The sequence below is a fragment of the Nilaparvata lugens genome, chromosome 1, assembly GCF_014356525.2.
Source record: "Nilaparvata lugens isolate BPH chromosome 1, ASM1435652v1, whole genome shotgun sequence".
Taxonomy (NCBI): Eukaryota; Metazoa; Arthropoda; class Insecta; order Hemiptera; family Delphacidae; genus Nilaparvata; species Nilaparvata lugens.
Genome location: NC_052504.1, coordinates 96,305,134 through 96,320,416, shown reverse-complemented (window position 1 = coordinate 96,320,416; position 15,283 = coordinate 96,305,134). Strand labels below are relative to the sequence as shown.

The following is a 15,283-nucleotide window of genomic DNA, read 5'->3' as shown; positions in this document are numbered from 1 at the left end:
TTTTTTCAATTTTTATTTTTATTTACCGGAATAACTTGAATCACAGCCAACTACAATACTATTGAAGGTGCTGGAATAGGAAAAGTGCAACAATGCCTTCCTATCATTTTCAATGAGTGTATAACGTGAATCTCACAAGCTTTGATACTTCTACATTTGATAAATAATTATCACGCTAATGAGCTACCAACGCTGATGTTGATTCACCTCTAGGTTTGCCTAGGCTATGAGTCATATTTTCAATATCACTATCAACTCACAGACTTAGTAAAACTTGGCTATTTTACTATTGTAACAATATTTTAGAAAAACAGCATGATTAATTACCTTGGTGAACATTATATTCGACAAAATAATAATCATTCAAAAGAAATAAAAGTTGAAAATAATGCACAACACACCTATAGTAAACGAAAATTGGTGAGGCTTATCTGTATTTGTACAGATATAATAAGCATAGCATCAGCCTGATGAAAAGTGAAATGCGCGTGTACGTGGCGCATACGTCTGTACGTACCTTAAGAGACTGCTGGTTGTTAAGTCTTTATTTGATAACTAAGATATTATGTGCTGTTCGAATCATACACTTCAACTATAATACAACTAGACTTTGAGGCAGTAAAGGACATCAGTATGATAAGATAGTTGGAGTTCTACTGTAGTTGATTGAAAAAATATATATATATAAATATACTCCATTCCTGCTTTGCGTTACAAAAACATACTAATGTCAAATAATAAAATTAGTAGAATTGATGGTGATGTTGTGAAATCTCTCCATAATAAGAAAACAAAGATATTGTCAAATTTCACTAAACATTTATTAAAAACTTTAAAAACAGAACCATGGTTTCACGTAGTTAACCAACGCATCATCAGCTGTACTGATTTTGCATCACAGTACAGCTGATGATGCGTTGGTTAACTACGTGAAACCATGGTTCTGTTTTAAAGTTTTTAATAAATGTTTAGTGAAATTTGACAATATCTTTGTTTTCTTATTATGGAGAGATTTCACAACATCACCATCAATTCTACTAATTTTATTATTTGACATCAGTATGTTTTTGTAACGCAAAGCAGGAATGGAGTATATATATATATTTTAATCAACTACAGTAGAACTCCAACTATCAGAATTAATGGGGACCGGGACCCATTCGGATAATCAAATATTCGGATAACCGGAGTTTTTTTAAAATTGCCATTGGAGAGAAAAAAACTACGTTTTGATATTGCACTATTACTTTCCTTGCCCTATTACCATAAGTAAGGAAAGTATTGCTTTCCGAAAAAATTAAGGTACCCCAATTTCTAAATTTCTATACGTTTCAAGGTCCCCAGAGTCCAAAAAACTGGTTTTTGGGTATTGGTCTGTATGTGTGTGTGTGTATGAGTGTATGTGCGTCTGTGTACACGATATCTCATCTCCCAATTAACGGAATGACTTGAAATTTGGAACATAAGGTCCTTTCACTATAAGGATCCGACACGAACAATTTCGATCAAATGCGATTCAATATGGCGGCTAAAATGGCGAAAATGTTGTCAAAAACAGGGTTTTTTGCGATTTTCTCGAAAACGGCTCCAACGATTTTGATCAAATTTATACCTAAAATAGTCATTGATAAGCTATATCAACTGCCACAAGTCCCACATCTGTGAAAATTTCAGGAGCTCCGCCCCATCTATGCAAAGTTTGATTTTAGATTTCCAATTATCAGGTCTCAGATATAATTTAAACAAAACATTTCTAGTGGAAACGATTGAGCATGGACATCTCTTCAATTAATGTTCCGTAACATTTTCACCTTGAATTAAAAATAAGCTCGAAATTCGAGAAAATTTGATTTTCCAATTATTGCAAACTGTTGGCAACTGTTGATTCTATTGAATGATTCACTATGAAGAGATAGCAGACCTCGTGTGTCTCCAGCGTTATTACCCTGTCACCAGCTGGCTCAGATCCTTGTTTATAAGTAGACTTGTGATGCGCGTGCACACTAGCGTCAGGTGATCAATTTTCATAACGGCAAGGAAAGTTGTGTGAGTGCGCCACACCAGATTTTTTTTTATTAAATTAAATGATATTTTCACATATTTTAAATATAAATAAATTATTGTACTTATGTACAAGGGAAGGACAATAGTGAGCGAACGCGCAAACACTGACATCGCAGGGAAAAGAATTATAGCGCACTTAGATTTTTTTCTGACTAATTTTTTTCTGAAAGTGATTCGGATAATCGGCGATTTGGATAGTCGGAGTTCGGATAATTGGCGATTTGGATAGTCGGAGTTCGGATAATCGGCGATTTGGATAGTCGGAGTTCGGATAATCGGCGATTTGGATAGTCGGAGTTCGGATAATCGGCGATTTGGATAGTCGGAGTTCGGATAATTGGCGATTTGGATAGTCGGAGTTCGGATAATCGGCGATTTGGATAGTCGGAGTTCGGATAATTGGAGTTCTACACTGGAGTGTAGAACATTGAAGAACTACATTGGAGTTCTATACTGTCCGTATAGTAAGATCCAGTTCAAACTGTTATCATTGGTTTAATGGAAAGCCTTTCAAGGTTAAAACTAATCTAGTTATAGCGTATTGATGCTGGTGACAACAGATTTGATAAACCTACCTCCAAGTTTCTCCTTGTTTTCTGAAGCGTTTATCTTGTTCTCCCTGTGTTCACGAGCTGAAAAATAATGAACCATCCATTAGCCATTTTAGAAAATTAGTGATTTCACAGATTAGCATTGTGTGAACAGTTATACACTGTTCACAGCAATGAATCCTTAAAACGCTTCTTGATAATCTCCTTATTAGCTTTAAAAGGCTTATTCACAAACAATCAATGAAACTTATACGATGACTCATTGAAACCTATAAGATTATAAGAAATTCATTAGTAAATCATTTTAACCTTCCGGCAGTCGCGCTGTTGTAAAAAGTACAACAGTGTCAGTTTTTTTGCTGCACAGAACTATTGAATGAAGTGGTGTCAGCGAATGAGTCACCTATGCATTCCAAAACTTTCTCCCCTATCACTCCACTGAGTTGCAATATTAACCGAGCAGTGGTTCAGTCTTTAGGTGCCATTTAGGCTCAACTCACACTTACGCGAGAGCATGTGTTTCCAAATGGTGACACTCAGACCAGTCGACTCTAGTCTCCGCGACTGTCACCATTTGAATACAAATGCTCTCGACCAGAGTCGAGTCTCTTCTCGACCTGAGTCGCCTAGGTGTGAGTTGAGCCTTAGTCACGACAGTGCAAATTCGCACTGTACATAAGATAGGGAAAGACTGTTTATGGGGACTGTAAACGAACCAATAACACAGAATTGATGGCTTTGGTTGGAGTATTCAAATGCAAATCAATTTATTGCCACAGACAAACACTTCACAATTTGTATCGGCCACGTCAATATTACAAACTATATTAGAGATCATACAACAATAGCAATTACCTAGAAATCTAGATAGACTCCATGTTAACATTGAAATATTCATCCACACTATAAAAACAGTTTTTTTATAAACAAATTCTTAATTCTTAGTTTAAATACCCTGAGCGTCAAACCTCGAACATTTGGTGGCAAATGGTTATAAAACTTTATAGAAAAGGCCTTAAAACTCGTATGGCTGGATTTGTAAGAGCAGTACTCATTCCTCAGATTCGATTTATTCCTTGTGTTATAAGAATGAATGTTGTCATGAGTTGAGAATAAATGTGGATTTGACTTTACAAAAAGCAGACAATTAAACATAAAAATACAAGGTAAGCTCATGACTCCCAATCTAATGAACAACGGTTTACAGTGAGTTAAAGGAGGCACATTACAAATTGTTCTAATTGCTCTTTTTTGTAGTACAAATAAAGATTGAGAATGGCTGCCATTCGCCCATAATATAGTGTTATAAAGAAGATGAGAATGAACATAAAATAAGTACCTTATTGGGCTACGAAATGATAATCATTCAAATGTTTATAGGCGTAAAATAATCCAATAAGATGGGAATAGTAATTATACAATCAATTAATATGTTTTGACAGAAAACAGAGTACATAACACTTGGAAAATTGGATGTTGTAAAAGTTACAACACGCTACTGCTCGTGTAAATCATTCTTCAATAGACATTCATAACTGCTAACTTCACTTGAATCCTTTAAAGCTAAACGCTACTTTTATATATCACAGTTATTTTGCCAGTTAAACAAACTGTCCCACTAAGATCTTACCAACTGTTTAGAAAAGGTTCTGTATTATACTTCTGACATAGAACATCCTGTAGACGTATCCTTGTTTCATTTTTTGTACAAAACATTATAATCATAATGTAATTATTATTATCATGATACATTGATTTTATTCAGATATGTTCACTCTCTGTGTTCGGAATAATTGAGCCAAACCAAATTGTTTTAAATAATTTTTGAACATTCATGTATGAACAATCCCATGCGAAACAACTTAAATAGAGCAAAATCCCATCGAAATAGTTACCTTGTTCGGGATGGTTGAACCGAAACACGTGATTTTTGCCCAGAATGACACGTGACCCCGTCTTGAGCACGGTGGGCTGCGTGATCTGCCTGCCGTTCACGTAGCACAGAGCACCCTGGTTGGGCACCAGCGTGATCACGTTGTCACGGTTCTCGAAGACACAGTGCTGACTGCTGATGTGCGACCCGCTCAGCGTCACGTCTTGCGTCACGTTCGAGTCGCCGTCGCCGCTCCGCTTCCGCTGCCCACCCGCGTCACGCCGTCCTTGATGTAGTAGATCAGGCACTCCGACATGAACGGGTCCTCGTTCAGGTTCACCAGGTGCGGCGTCTGGAATCACACGTCAGCATACTTCAATATAGCAAGTATCTTACTAGTAGTTCTGTGAACAGTAGACCTCACGCAGTTTTCTCATCCACAAGTATCTGATGTCACCTGTTCTAGTTTATTCAGTTGAATCACAATTCACAGTTTGATCATAATTTACTCTTAAAAACTGTCATTTGTTTTCTCCAAGATCAAAAACTCACTTATGTTAATAAACTCAGTTCACTTTTGAATTTGTATCCCATATGATAATTTATCCAGTTCCGTGATAATCTGATTGAAATATTTATCAACTATTTTAAAACTAATTTTTTTCAATCAAGATTATTATAATTTCTTCAGCATTATTCAGTTCATCTAATCATTTTTTATTTTATTTTTTACAATCACGTATTAAATTTTCTCTGTTATAGTTCATACACTGTGTTACTTGTGAATATTTGAAAAAACACTTACTTTTCTTCCTCAATACTCCAAGAAAAGTAAGTGTTTTTTTCAGATATTTACAAGTAACACAGTGTATGAACTACAACAGAGTTATTATATAGTGTTTCGTCATGGAAAGCAACATCAATTATTAAATTTGTTTTTCAAATGAGAGAATATTCAATCAATCAATCAATCATTTATTTCTTTCCAAAATTTTCAAAAATATTGATACTGATGGGCACGCATCATAAAAAATATTGAAACCTTATAGAAATAGACACAGCCAGACATCTGTGTAATGCATGCAATCAATAACCCACTTGTCAGCTGATTGATTATGAACAATTCTATAGTCTGAATTATCCTATCTTCAAAATAGATTATGTATATAGTGATATCAGAGTATGGAGGAATTCATTTTCTTTCCATACTATCCAAAAATTCGAAATTTCAAAAAACCTTGTGTAAGTATACATCGACAATCGACACGCAGTTGAAAAAGGAATATTCCTGCCAAATCTCATCGAATTCTATTAACGCGTTTGGCCGTAATCGCGTTACATACAGTCAGACAAAAGAAAATCCGAATTAAAACATAGACCTCACTACATTCGGTCAATTAAGGGTCGTTTGCACAGTATCAGATTAACTACATTTCACCTTAAACTGGGATGTGTTCGGAAGATTGAGCATGAACCAAAACATATTGTTTATGCTACGTATGAACACTCCCATAAAAACACATGCTAAGATTTTAGAATCTTGTTTTTTATCAGAATTTTTGACTTCTGTATGTGTAAAGGATGATTTTGTGACGATATTAATAATTCTTTTTGTAATTTGACACTGTTCAGATGTATTTTGTGCATTTTGATGAATAAAGAAATTTTCAATTTCAATTTCAATTCAATTTCAATGCTTCTTGCCCAGAATGACGTGTGAAACCTCTCATGAGAAGCAATTCATTTGAAGTAGCATTCATTAAAGTTCAAAATTCGTAGCAAAACGAAAATCCCGCCGAAAAACTTTTGGGTATGACAGGAGCCTTAATTGTTTGAATTGTGAATAAAAAATTTTGATTTGGAAAAAATATGGGCTCCATTGAATACTATGAATACATTGTTTTTACAATGACGCATCTGAAGGTTAAAAATGTTGGCGAAAAGGAAAAAATGATTTTATTACCTTTTTTGGCGAAAACACGCCGACAGTGATGCCGTCTTCCTTGACAGCCAGACCCATTTCGGCAAACACCGCCTCCCGCTGCACCCTGATCTGTTCCGTGCGCTTCAGTTTGTCCTCCCATGTTTCGTTCAACTCTGCAAACCAACAAACGAATCAAATCATCAACAGATAATTTACATTTCAACATAAATCACATGGAACTTGCACACTAAGGGTACAATCACACTGAAAGCGGAGCGGAACGTGGCGTGGCGTGGTCAGAGCGTTCATGGTACACACAGGAAGCGTCTGAGCGTCAAGTGTCAAGGGCCTAGAAAATGGCGTTGTCTAAAATTTTGCACAGACATTACTTTGTGAGAACAATTACTTGAAGTATTGAATTTTAGCTAAGCCTGTTAGGACAGAGTAGGTTAATGAAATTAACTTAGATTGTCGACTATTTGGTGAATATCACCATCTGTTTAATGTTTTAAGAAAGCATGAGTTCCGATTTTTTGAGTATATGGGAATGTAAACTTCAACCTTAGATTATAATTATTTTGACAAGCCTGATTTGGTAAAACAAGTTACTAATTGGAGGAATCCAATATCTGCTGAAGAAAGACTTGCAATAACACTAAGGTAACCTTTTTTGATTAGAAATGAACCTTTAACCTATAAAGTAAAATATGAGCCAAATTTCCCCCACAATATTTACTAGATGGTGAGAGAATTTATGAATTTTTAAAATTTCATAGAAATATGAATGAAATGAATTAGAAAAGCCTTAATTTTGATTTCGAAGTGCAAAAAATGATTTTTTTATTTTCAATAAGCAGACAATTTTCCAACTAGCAACTACAGTAACATAACTATTGGTTGATGAACTTTGATTCGCTGTAGTTACCTACCTTCAATTTAGTACATCATTCTCAATTAAAATAAGGTTAAATGTAAGACAGGACTTGTCCTAACATCACCGCTTCATGTAAATCATCACTATTTTCTAGTTTTATTCTTGTGTAACAGTGTATGATGTCATAGTGATGCACATCAATAGACAATTTTAGAAATTATTTGACTATTCTAATTTTACATGAATAAAGTTATTCAAATTCAAATATTCACAATCACAAGCAATAAAATTACAAAAACACACAACTCAGTAAGATAAAATCATAGAGAAACAATAGCGTAATAACTTATGCTATTGTTTCTCTATGATAAAATATAATCAATGATAATAATAATATTCGTATGGCTTTTATTGGTGGGGAGTCCCTGACGGAAGTTCCACCTCGCCTGAATATATAATGAATGAAAATGAATTAAATAAATGCTGGTATGTTTTATTAGGAAGGAATTTGTGAATTATTTTATATTCTAACACCTAGAAGAAATAATGTGGATCTTTAGTTTTACTGGATAGAGATTTCTTTGTTATTCAGAAACAACCGAAATCAAAAATTGTAGGTTTCTATTGAAAACTGTCCGAAATTCTATCATCCTAGGGTTGTTAGGGTTGTGTGGCAGAGAGGACCTAGAGTCCTAACTCCGCCCTTACTAAAAGGCAATAGTCTAACTAGTAATTCTGTGAACAGTAGACCTCACGCAGTATTCTCATCCAGAAGTACCTGATTGAAATTGTAGACCTTATGGAAATACAGCAATAGACTGGCTTCTCCACACATCTGTGTAATCACTTGTCAGCTGATTAATGATGAATAATAGTCTGATTTTTACTCTAATATTGGAGTATGAAGGAGGCTCCTTTTTCCTTTTATATTATCCTTGAAATGCAAAATTTCCAAAAACCTTGTATATACGTCGACGCGCAAATTAAAAAATACCTGTCAAATTTCATGAAAATCTATTACCGCGTTTCACCATAAATGCGCAACATATTAACATTTAAACATTCAAACATTAAGAGAAATGCCAAACCGTCGACTTGAATCTTAGACCTCACTTCGCTCGGTCAATTATTTAATCCTAGGTTTGAGTATTTGACGATCTTTGAGAAGTTTTGGGCTTACTCTGATGTTTTTTCTTGAATATTAAGTATTTTTATCGATAAAATGGGATTTATTTTGAAATTGCAGACTACCCACCAGCAATAAGTTTCTCGCTGGCCTGCAGTTCGTCTAGAGTTTCTTCAGCAGCGGTTTGCTTGCACATTCCATTGTTCTCATTTTTCACCACTTTTACACCGTCATCTCCTACAAACAAAAAATAATACAATGAAAACTTATAGAATAAACAAGCATGGAAAGCCAAAACAATCAATAATATCAAATAGAGTAGATTAGGTTACATTGAAAATAGGCTATTTGTTTATAAAAATTGAAATATAATTTGAATTTGAGATAAAAGTTTCAAAAATCTGAATTTGCATTACAATATTAAATTGAACTGGAAAGAGATCAGACTTGATAGAGTTTTGAAAGTCAAAAATCTATAGTGTGGTCCACTTTAAAATGGTAGAGTTTGTTTAGCAATGGTATTGCTATCCTTGTCTATCATTCAACAAAGCGGATAGCGCTATCTAGTGCCAGATCGTCTTTTAACAATGTAGAATTATTAATTAATTAACAAAATATTTCATCTTAAGCTAGGTTTACACTATGTAGCAGACTAAATGTAGCTCTGCTACATGTTCAAAAAGTGACACAGGAAATCTGCTATATAGCCCGGCTATATAGCAGTTTTAAGCCTATTTTCTCAGCTATATAGCAGAAAATGAGCTATCCAAAATTTTCGGTAAACATCAAAGAGAATCTGTAGCTCTGCTACATGTCAATTTTTGTTTATAGCAGAGCTAGATGTAGCTGCTCTGTCCTTGAAGGAAGGCTGCCGAAGCTGTTTACTGCTGTTTGCAGCTGTTTAGTGCCTGCTGGGTTAACACGAGATATACTGTACTCATTTGTTGTCAGAGTGCTAGTAGGTTACTGCGCATTGCGAGCATTTCTTTTTGATTTATTCCTCGTTAACAAACAACATTTTAGGTGACGACGTCTATAGAACCGGAATTTTTAACTATGGTGACAGCGAATACAGAGAGATCTAGTATCGAGTGAAGCTCAGTTGAGTCTGTTCACTTCTGTGCCAAATCGCAGATGACCTTTCCGCCATACAGCGTGGAGACAACGGTGAGGAAGACAGAGGTCCTGTAGATTATAATTTATATATTATTGTGCAATAATGGAGAGTGAATTTGACTGGAATAGAAACAAAATTATCCAATATCTTCTTTTTCTTCTCTGTGCTGAAAATATCACAGTAGCTGCGGCGAAAGCAGCGGCTGCTGCAAGAACTACCTTCTTCTTCGGCATCTGGCTGGGAACTGAGCAGTGAATACTGGTTTATTCCAATCTAGCAAACTATATGTAGCTCTCCTACAAGTAATGGCATCAAAATGGCAGCACAGAGAAGAAAAAGAAGATATTGGATAATTTTGTCTCTATTCCAGTCAAATTCACTCTTAATTCACTAAACAGCTGCAAACAGCAGTGAACAGCTGCGGCAGCCTTCCTTCAAGGACAGAGCAGCTGCATCTAGCTCTGCTATAAACAAAAATTGAAATGTAGCATGTTGCATACATAAAATTAGCGTTAAATCTACTTATAGCAGAGCTATATGTAGCTGACAGAGCTATATGTAGCTCAAATTTTATGTAGCTCTGCTATATAGCTCTCCATAGCTCTAGTGTTAACGTAGCTTTAATAATTATGAAAATTCATTATGAAATTATTGAAAAATATTATTTTTTGCTTGATAAAATATAATTGATTATTTGAAACGAGAATGAACAGTTAATATTACATCAATAAACCTGTATCAGCTACCGTCTATAGAAGACATTGACAAGACAGAGGATCGGCAACGTTGTTCTGCTATCTTTCTCCACTGCCATTATAACGTGGGCCTCACTATAGTAATATTATTTTCAGTAAATTATCAGTAAATCAAGGTAGTAAAAATTGTTCTAATTATGAGATAGTAGAGGAAGCGAAACCTCAATTATCAATATTTTTGTTCTAGAATTATTATTATACTTATCTTATTATATTTATACTTTTTTCTTGTATGTTTTTATATTTTACCAATAATTGTAAAATTTCTGAAGCTTGAGGAATAATGAGTTGAGTACTGTGAATCAATAAAGCTTCTCCAACATACAATATTACTTTTCAATTTAAAACTGGGAAATTTCAACAAATCAAGGCCGGTTTCTAAGACACTTATTAAATCTAATGAACCATAGATTTGATATAGATTCGACAGCCCATTAGATTTAATAAACGCCCTAGAAACTGGCCTATCAGAAATAGCTATTCATAGTATATTTCAAAACAGTCATATTTGATTTTAAAATAAATTGAAATTAATGAAAAAAACTTGAAATACAACAGAGTACAAAACTGCTCCTTTGTCAGGCATATGTAGCAATAATTACAAAAGGTCTGTACAAGTTTGAAAGCTAATTTTTAAAATAAATTTAATCTCCGCAAATGAGAGCTTAGCTTATTTGAGCAGAGAAGGCAAGGAGAAGATTTGGAGCAAACTTATGAAAAATAATGGATTCAATATTTCGCAGCATTCAATTAAAATTAAACAAATCAAGCTCAAAATCAAAACATTAGTCAAAGTAAGCTTTGATTGAATGTGAATAGAATGAAAGTTCAGTAGTTAGTTTGAGTTAATAGGAATCAAATTAAAATATAAATACGATCCTTGTTCATTGAATTATTGTTATGTATACGAAATTAAGCAATTGAATAATTATTAATATTCAAAAATAATTGTACCATACAATGCATCTTTCATGAATTTCTATCACTTTATGCTATGAATTTCTATTACTGAATTAAGGCTCAAAACATCGATAGATTCAGATAACTTAGTATAGCTTTTGAGATGGTTAACAAGATTTTTAGATTTTAGAATATCATATTAATTGATCAAATCAACTGAGGTATATCTGTGCAACATCAAGGTGCCACATTATCATTACAAGCTCTAAACTAATTTCCCATCTATTCATAGTGCGCATTTGTTGCTTCTAAAAAAAGTGATAACTATAATTTGAAAATTGATGAATAATTTATTTGCACTTCTTGAAATACTACTATGGATGTAGCTTACTTGGCAACAAATAATTCAACGTGTGGAAATTATATCGACACAAATTTCTATAACTTGGGTTTATATTTATAATTTTTCATTTGGTATTAATCATGACAAATTACAAACTAATATTGTTAAAACTACAAATTGTTTGTAGTTTTTTGTTAAAACACAAATTTCTATAACTTGGGTTTATATTTATAATTTTTCATTTGGTATTAATCATGACAAATTACAAACTGATATTATTAAAACTACACAACGGATCTGAACTGAAGTGATATTTTATTGACACCTATGAACAGTATTGGGTTAGAAAGTAAGATTTGTTTAAGGAAGCTCTCGTGATTTATATGAGTTTTCAAACTTATTCAAATCCTTACAAAATTGAAATTATCAGATAAATTCAATCATTATTATAGAATGCGTTATTTTAGCTTCAAGGTTGTCCACCTTTCCTAATGCAATATTAGTGTAAAAATTATAATGATTATGAACATCATGATGGATGATTATTCATTTATATACGATATGAATACTTAATTGTTTTGATTGAAATTACTAGTACCCTTTTAATTTGTTAAAGCACTATCGATATCGGTTAGTTCTGCTGCTTTCAAGTGTCAAAATGAATTTAGTTTTAGATGTTTATTAATAATTATAATTGAATCGGTCTGAAGAGAAAGGGAACATGTCAAAAATCAGAATTTTTCAGGGGAGAGAAAAAACTGAATACAGATAAAAGTATTCATAATTTCAAGATTGTTTTTTGTCATTAGGGTGCAAACTCTTTTAAGACAACAATTTTAATCCAGTATAAGTACTTATATAAGATTCACCCCTTAAAATTGAGTTTTTGTTAACTTCCTATATATGATATTAAAAATTATCACTCTTCAACTTTTACAATAAACACCTCAACCGAAAGCATTCTAACCTCAAAACAACGCGTGAATCAAAGGTAACCTAACAATAGCATAAAAATCACAACTGACAAACAGCTAATTTTCGAATGTTCAGCGTTGAAAGGGAACATGTGTATCATGACTAGTTCCATTTCACTCCAGTACAGCAAAAATACGATATCTGTTTCTCGTATAAAGAGAATTCTGAAATGTTCCCTTTCAATTCCTATCGATGTATCCCACAGTAAACAACTGATTTCAACCATAAAAAATAAACATTTTGACATGTTCCCTTTTTCCTCAGGCCAATTCAATTATATAATAATTAATTGGATATTTCATTCAAAAAATTATCTCAACTGTTGAGCATTTAAAAAACTATTTTCAAATGCTTATCAATGCTCATTCTACGTGAAACCTACCAACATTTCCCTATTTAAAATGTTATTATTTAAAAATACATTGTTACACATAATGATTTTGTTAATCATGAACCTATTAATTTTATTATAAGCACTACATCATAATAGTTTACATGAAGATTTATTGCATCAGTTGTAAATCAGAATGTTATTTTGTATGATCTGAAAAAAGTGACTGTGCATGACATCGACAATTATTTCGAAACAAAAACAGGCGGAAGGCAAAACTGTTGGTAATTTACAGATGAAAAGGTATGACAGATAAGCAGAATGCGGCTGATAAGGGAAAGCAAGAAAGGAAAAAGGTTTCAAACCACATTTCTGTCTACTTACTATTGTCTGTCTCTTTACTCTTTTCGCAAATTAGTTTACCTTCCGGCCCTAAGGTGTCAAAATGGAAATTCAAGAGAAAAGAAACAGCGTTAAAATAGGAACAAGAAAACTAGAGAAATTACAAATAACAATTACTCAATAGAAATTGCCCATCAAGTTGGATGTCAGATGTGTTTATATGAGTAACAAGTTGGTAACAAAAAAACGGTTTTCTTTATTTCAAACAATAATTGCTATTTATCAATATTGAGTATTTACATTTATTACAATATATTTCAAAATATTTTAAGAGAAAAATTTGAAAATAATTAGGTTTCAAAGAAACAATGACAATGTTTTGATTCTTCAACCAAATAAACTAGAAGATGTCGATCTCTGAAACTTAGAACTGCTGATGTTAATACATGACATCTTGCAGTAGTATTTGAATTAGCATACCTTAATGATGAGTAGGCCTATCAATTGATAATACTTTTGCATTCAAGAGTCAGAAATATGTCGATCTCTCAAAAATATTTACACCAAAATTATTGTAAAAAACGATTTAGTGGAAATATGGAGTAATGATTATTATTATTTTCGGTAAAGTGAGTGAATAATTTCAGACTGCCAATATCGTCAATATGTTAAATACACCGTGTCCCACGAAGAAGTTTACACGTTTAACTTTATATTACGTGCCCATTCATGCACTGAACTTTCTTAAATTTCACACAGTTTACAAAGTAGGTTCTAAAAGTATTCTAAAACATATTGAAAAACAATACTTTTGGCGGCAAATTTTCAATATGCCGCCAGTTTGTTTCTACGAAGGGTGGGGAGCTGACATTTTCCAAGTATACTTTTAGAACCTACTTTGTAAACTGTGTGAAATTTGAAAAAGTTCGGCGCATGAATGGGCATGTAATATAAAATTAGACGTGTAAGCCTCTTCGCGGGAAGAACGCGGTGCATTATAGCATAGAGAAACAATAGCATACGTAGATATCCCATGGTATAGAGCGTTTATGTCGCAACTTTTACTGTTATCTCAAGCTGATAGTCCACGTAGTTCTTTCCCGTGAAGCTTTATGACGCTGGTAGTTTCTCATATTGTGCCGTTCATACACTCTTACCCCAACAAAACACTAAAAATTGACAATAATCGACAGTAATCGGCTTGAGATAACAGTAAAAGTTGCGACATAAACGCCCTACACCATGGGATATCTACTTACGCTATTGTTTCTCTATGATTATAGTTAACAGCAATTATTTTGCATTAATCATACATTTGACACCGTTAGTGTGAGTGAGCAATACTATTGTGTGAGTAATATTTACAAAAGTTTTAGAAATTTTATCTAGTGATACAGTGTGATTGAATAATACAAAAAATGTATTTATACATTATTGTAGGTAGTTGACTATGAATTGGGGTAGGTAGTGCGTTTGAAAGAATTTACAAAATTACACTTTGAATGAATTTCTAAAAAGTGGAGATAGAATAATAAGATACCTTGACAACACATTCAAACATCAGTTGGAAAGTAAATAACTGTTGACTGATGTTTTTTAATTTGCACGTTAAACAATGGTGGGTGATACACAAGCGAAGGCTAGATAAATAATGGAATGTTCAAATATTTATAAAAATACATACACAAATTATTTTTTAAAACTTTTTTCTTGTAAATATATACAAACCACCAATACCTAGATAGAAATCTGCAAATACGAAATTATAGATAGCTAGATTAAGAACAGCAGTTCTGTTTTTAATTTATTAATCATTTTGCAACTTATATTGTCGTCGCAATATTCAAAAGGAATTTGACTAATAACATGAGATGATATGAAATTTGAAAAATGTATCCTAGTATACAATATTTGTGTCAGAAAAATTAGAACCACCTGGAGTGACAATTTGAAACTTCAGATCAAATTTGACAATAATATCAGGAACAACTCCCATTCATTTTGACAAAATATAAAACTAGAATTAGTTAACTAGCGAGGGTCAGTGGAGCTGCACTAAACTTTGATAATAGAATTTTATTATTCCATTTTAATTATTATTAAATGCA

The 15,283-nt window shown here is 33.1% G+C and overlaps 1 protein-coding gene across 1 annotated transcript in view; it reads right to left on the bottom strand.

The window, feature by feature from the left end:
- The window catches only part of LOC111055580 (kinesin-like protein unc-104), a gene marked incomplete at its 3' end in the record, with an annotated part of 165,524 nt that overhangs the window by 79,744 nt on the left and 70,497 nt on the right, over nucleotides 1-15,283 (bottom strand). The window contains 6 exon segments of the mRNA XM_039419538.1: nucleotides 2,640-2,696; nucleotides 4,511-4,748; nucleotides 4,751-4,840; nucleotides 6,452-6,585; nucleotides 8,542-8,649; nucleotides 13,218-13,265. Coding sequence (XP_039275472.1) covers nucleotides 2,640-2,696; nucleotides 4,511-4,748; nucleotides 4,751-4,840; nucleotides 6,452-6,585; nucleotides 8,542-8,649; nucleotides 13,218-13,265 — 675 coding nt within the window.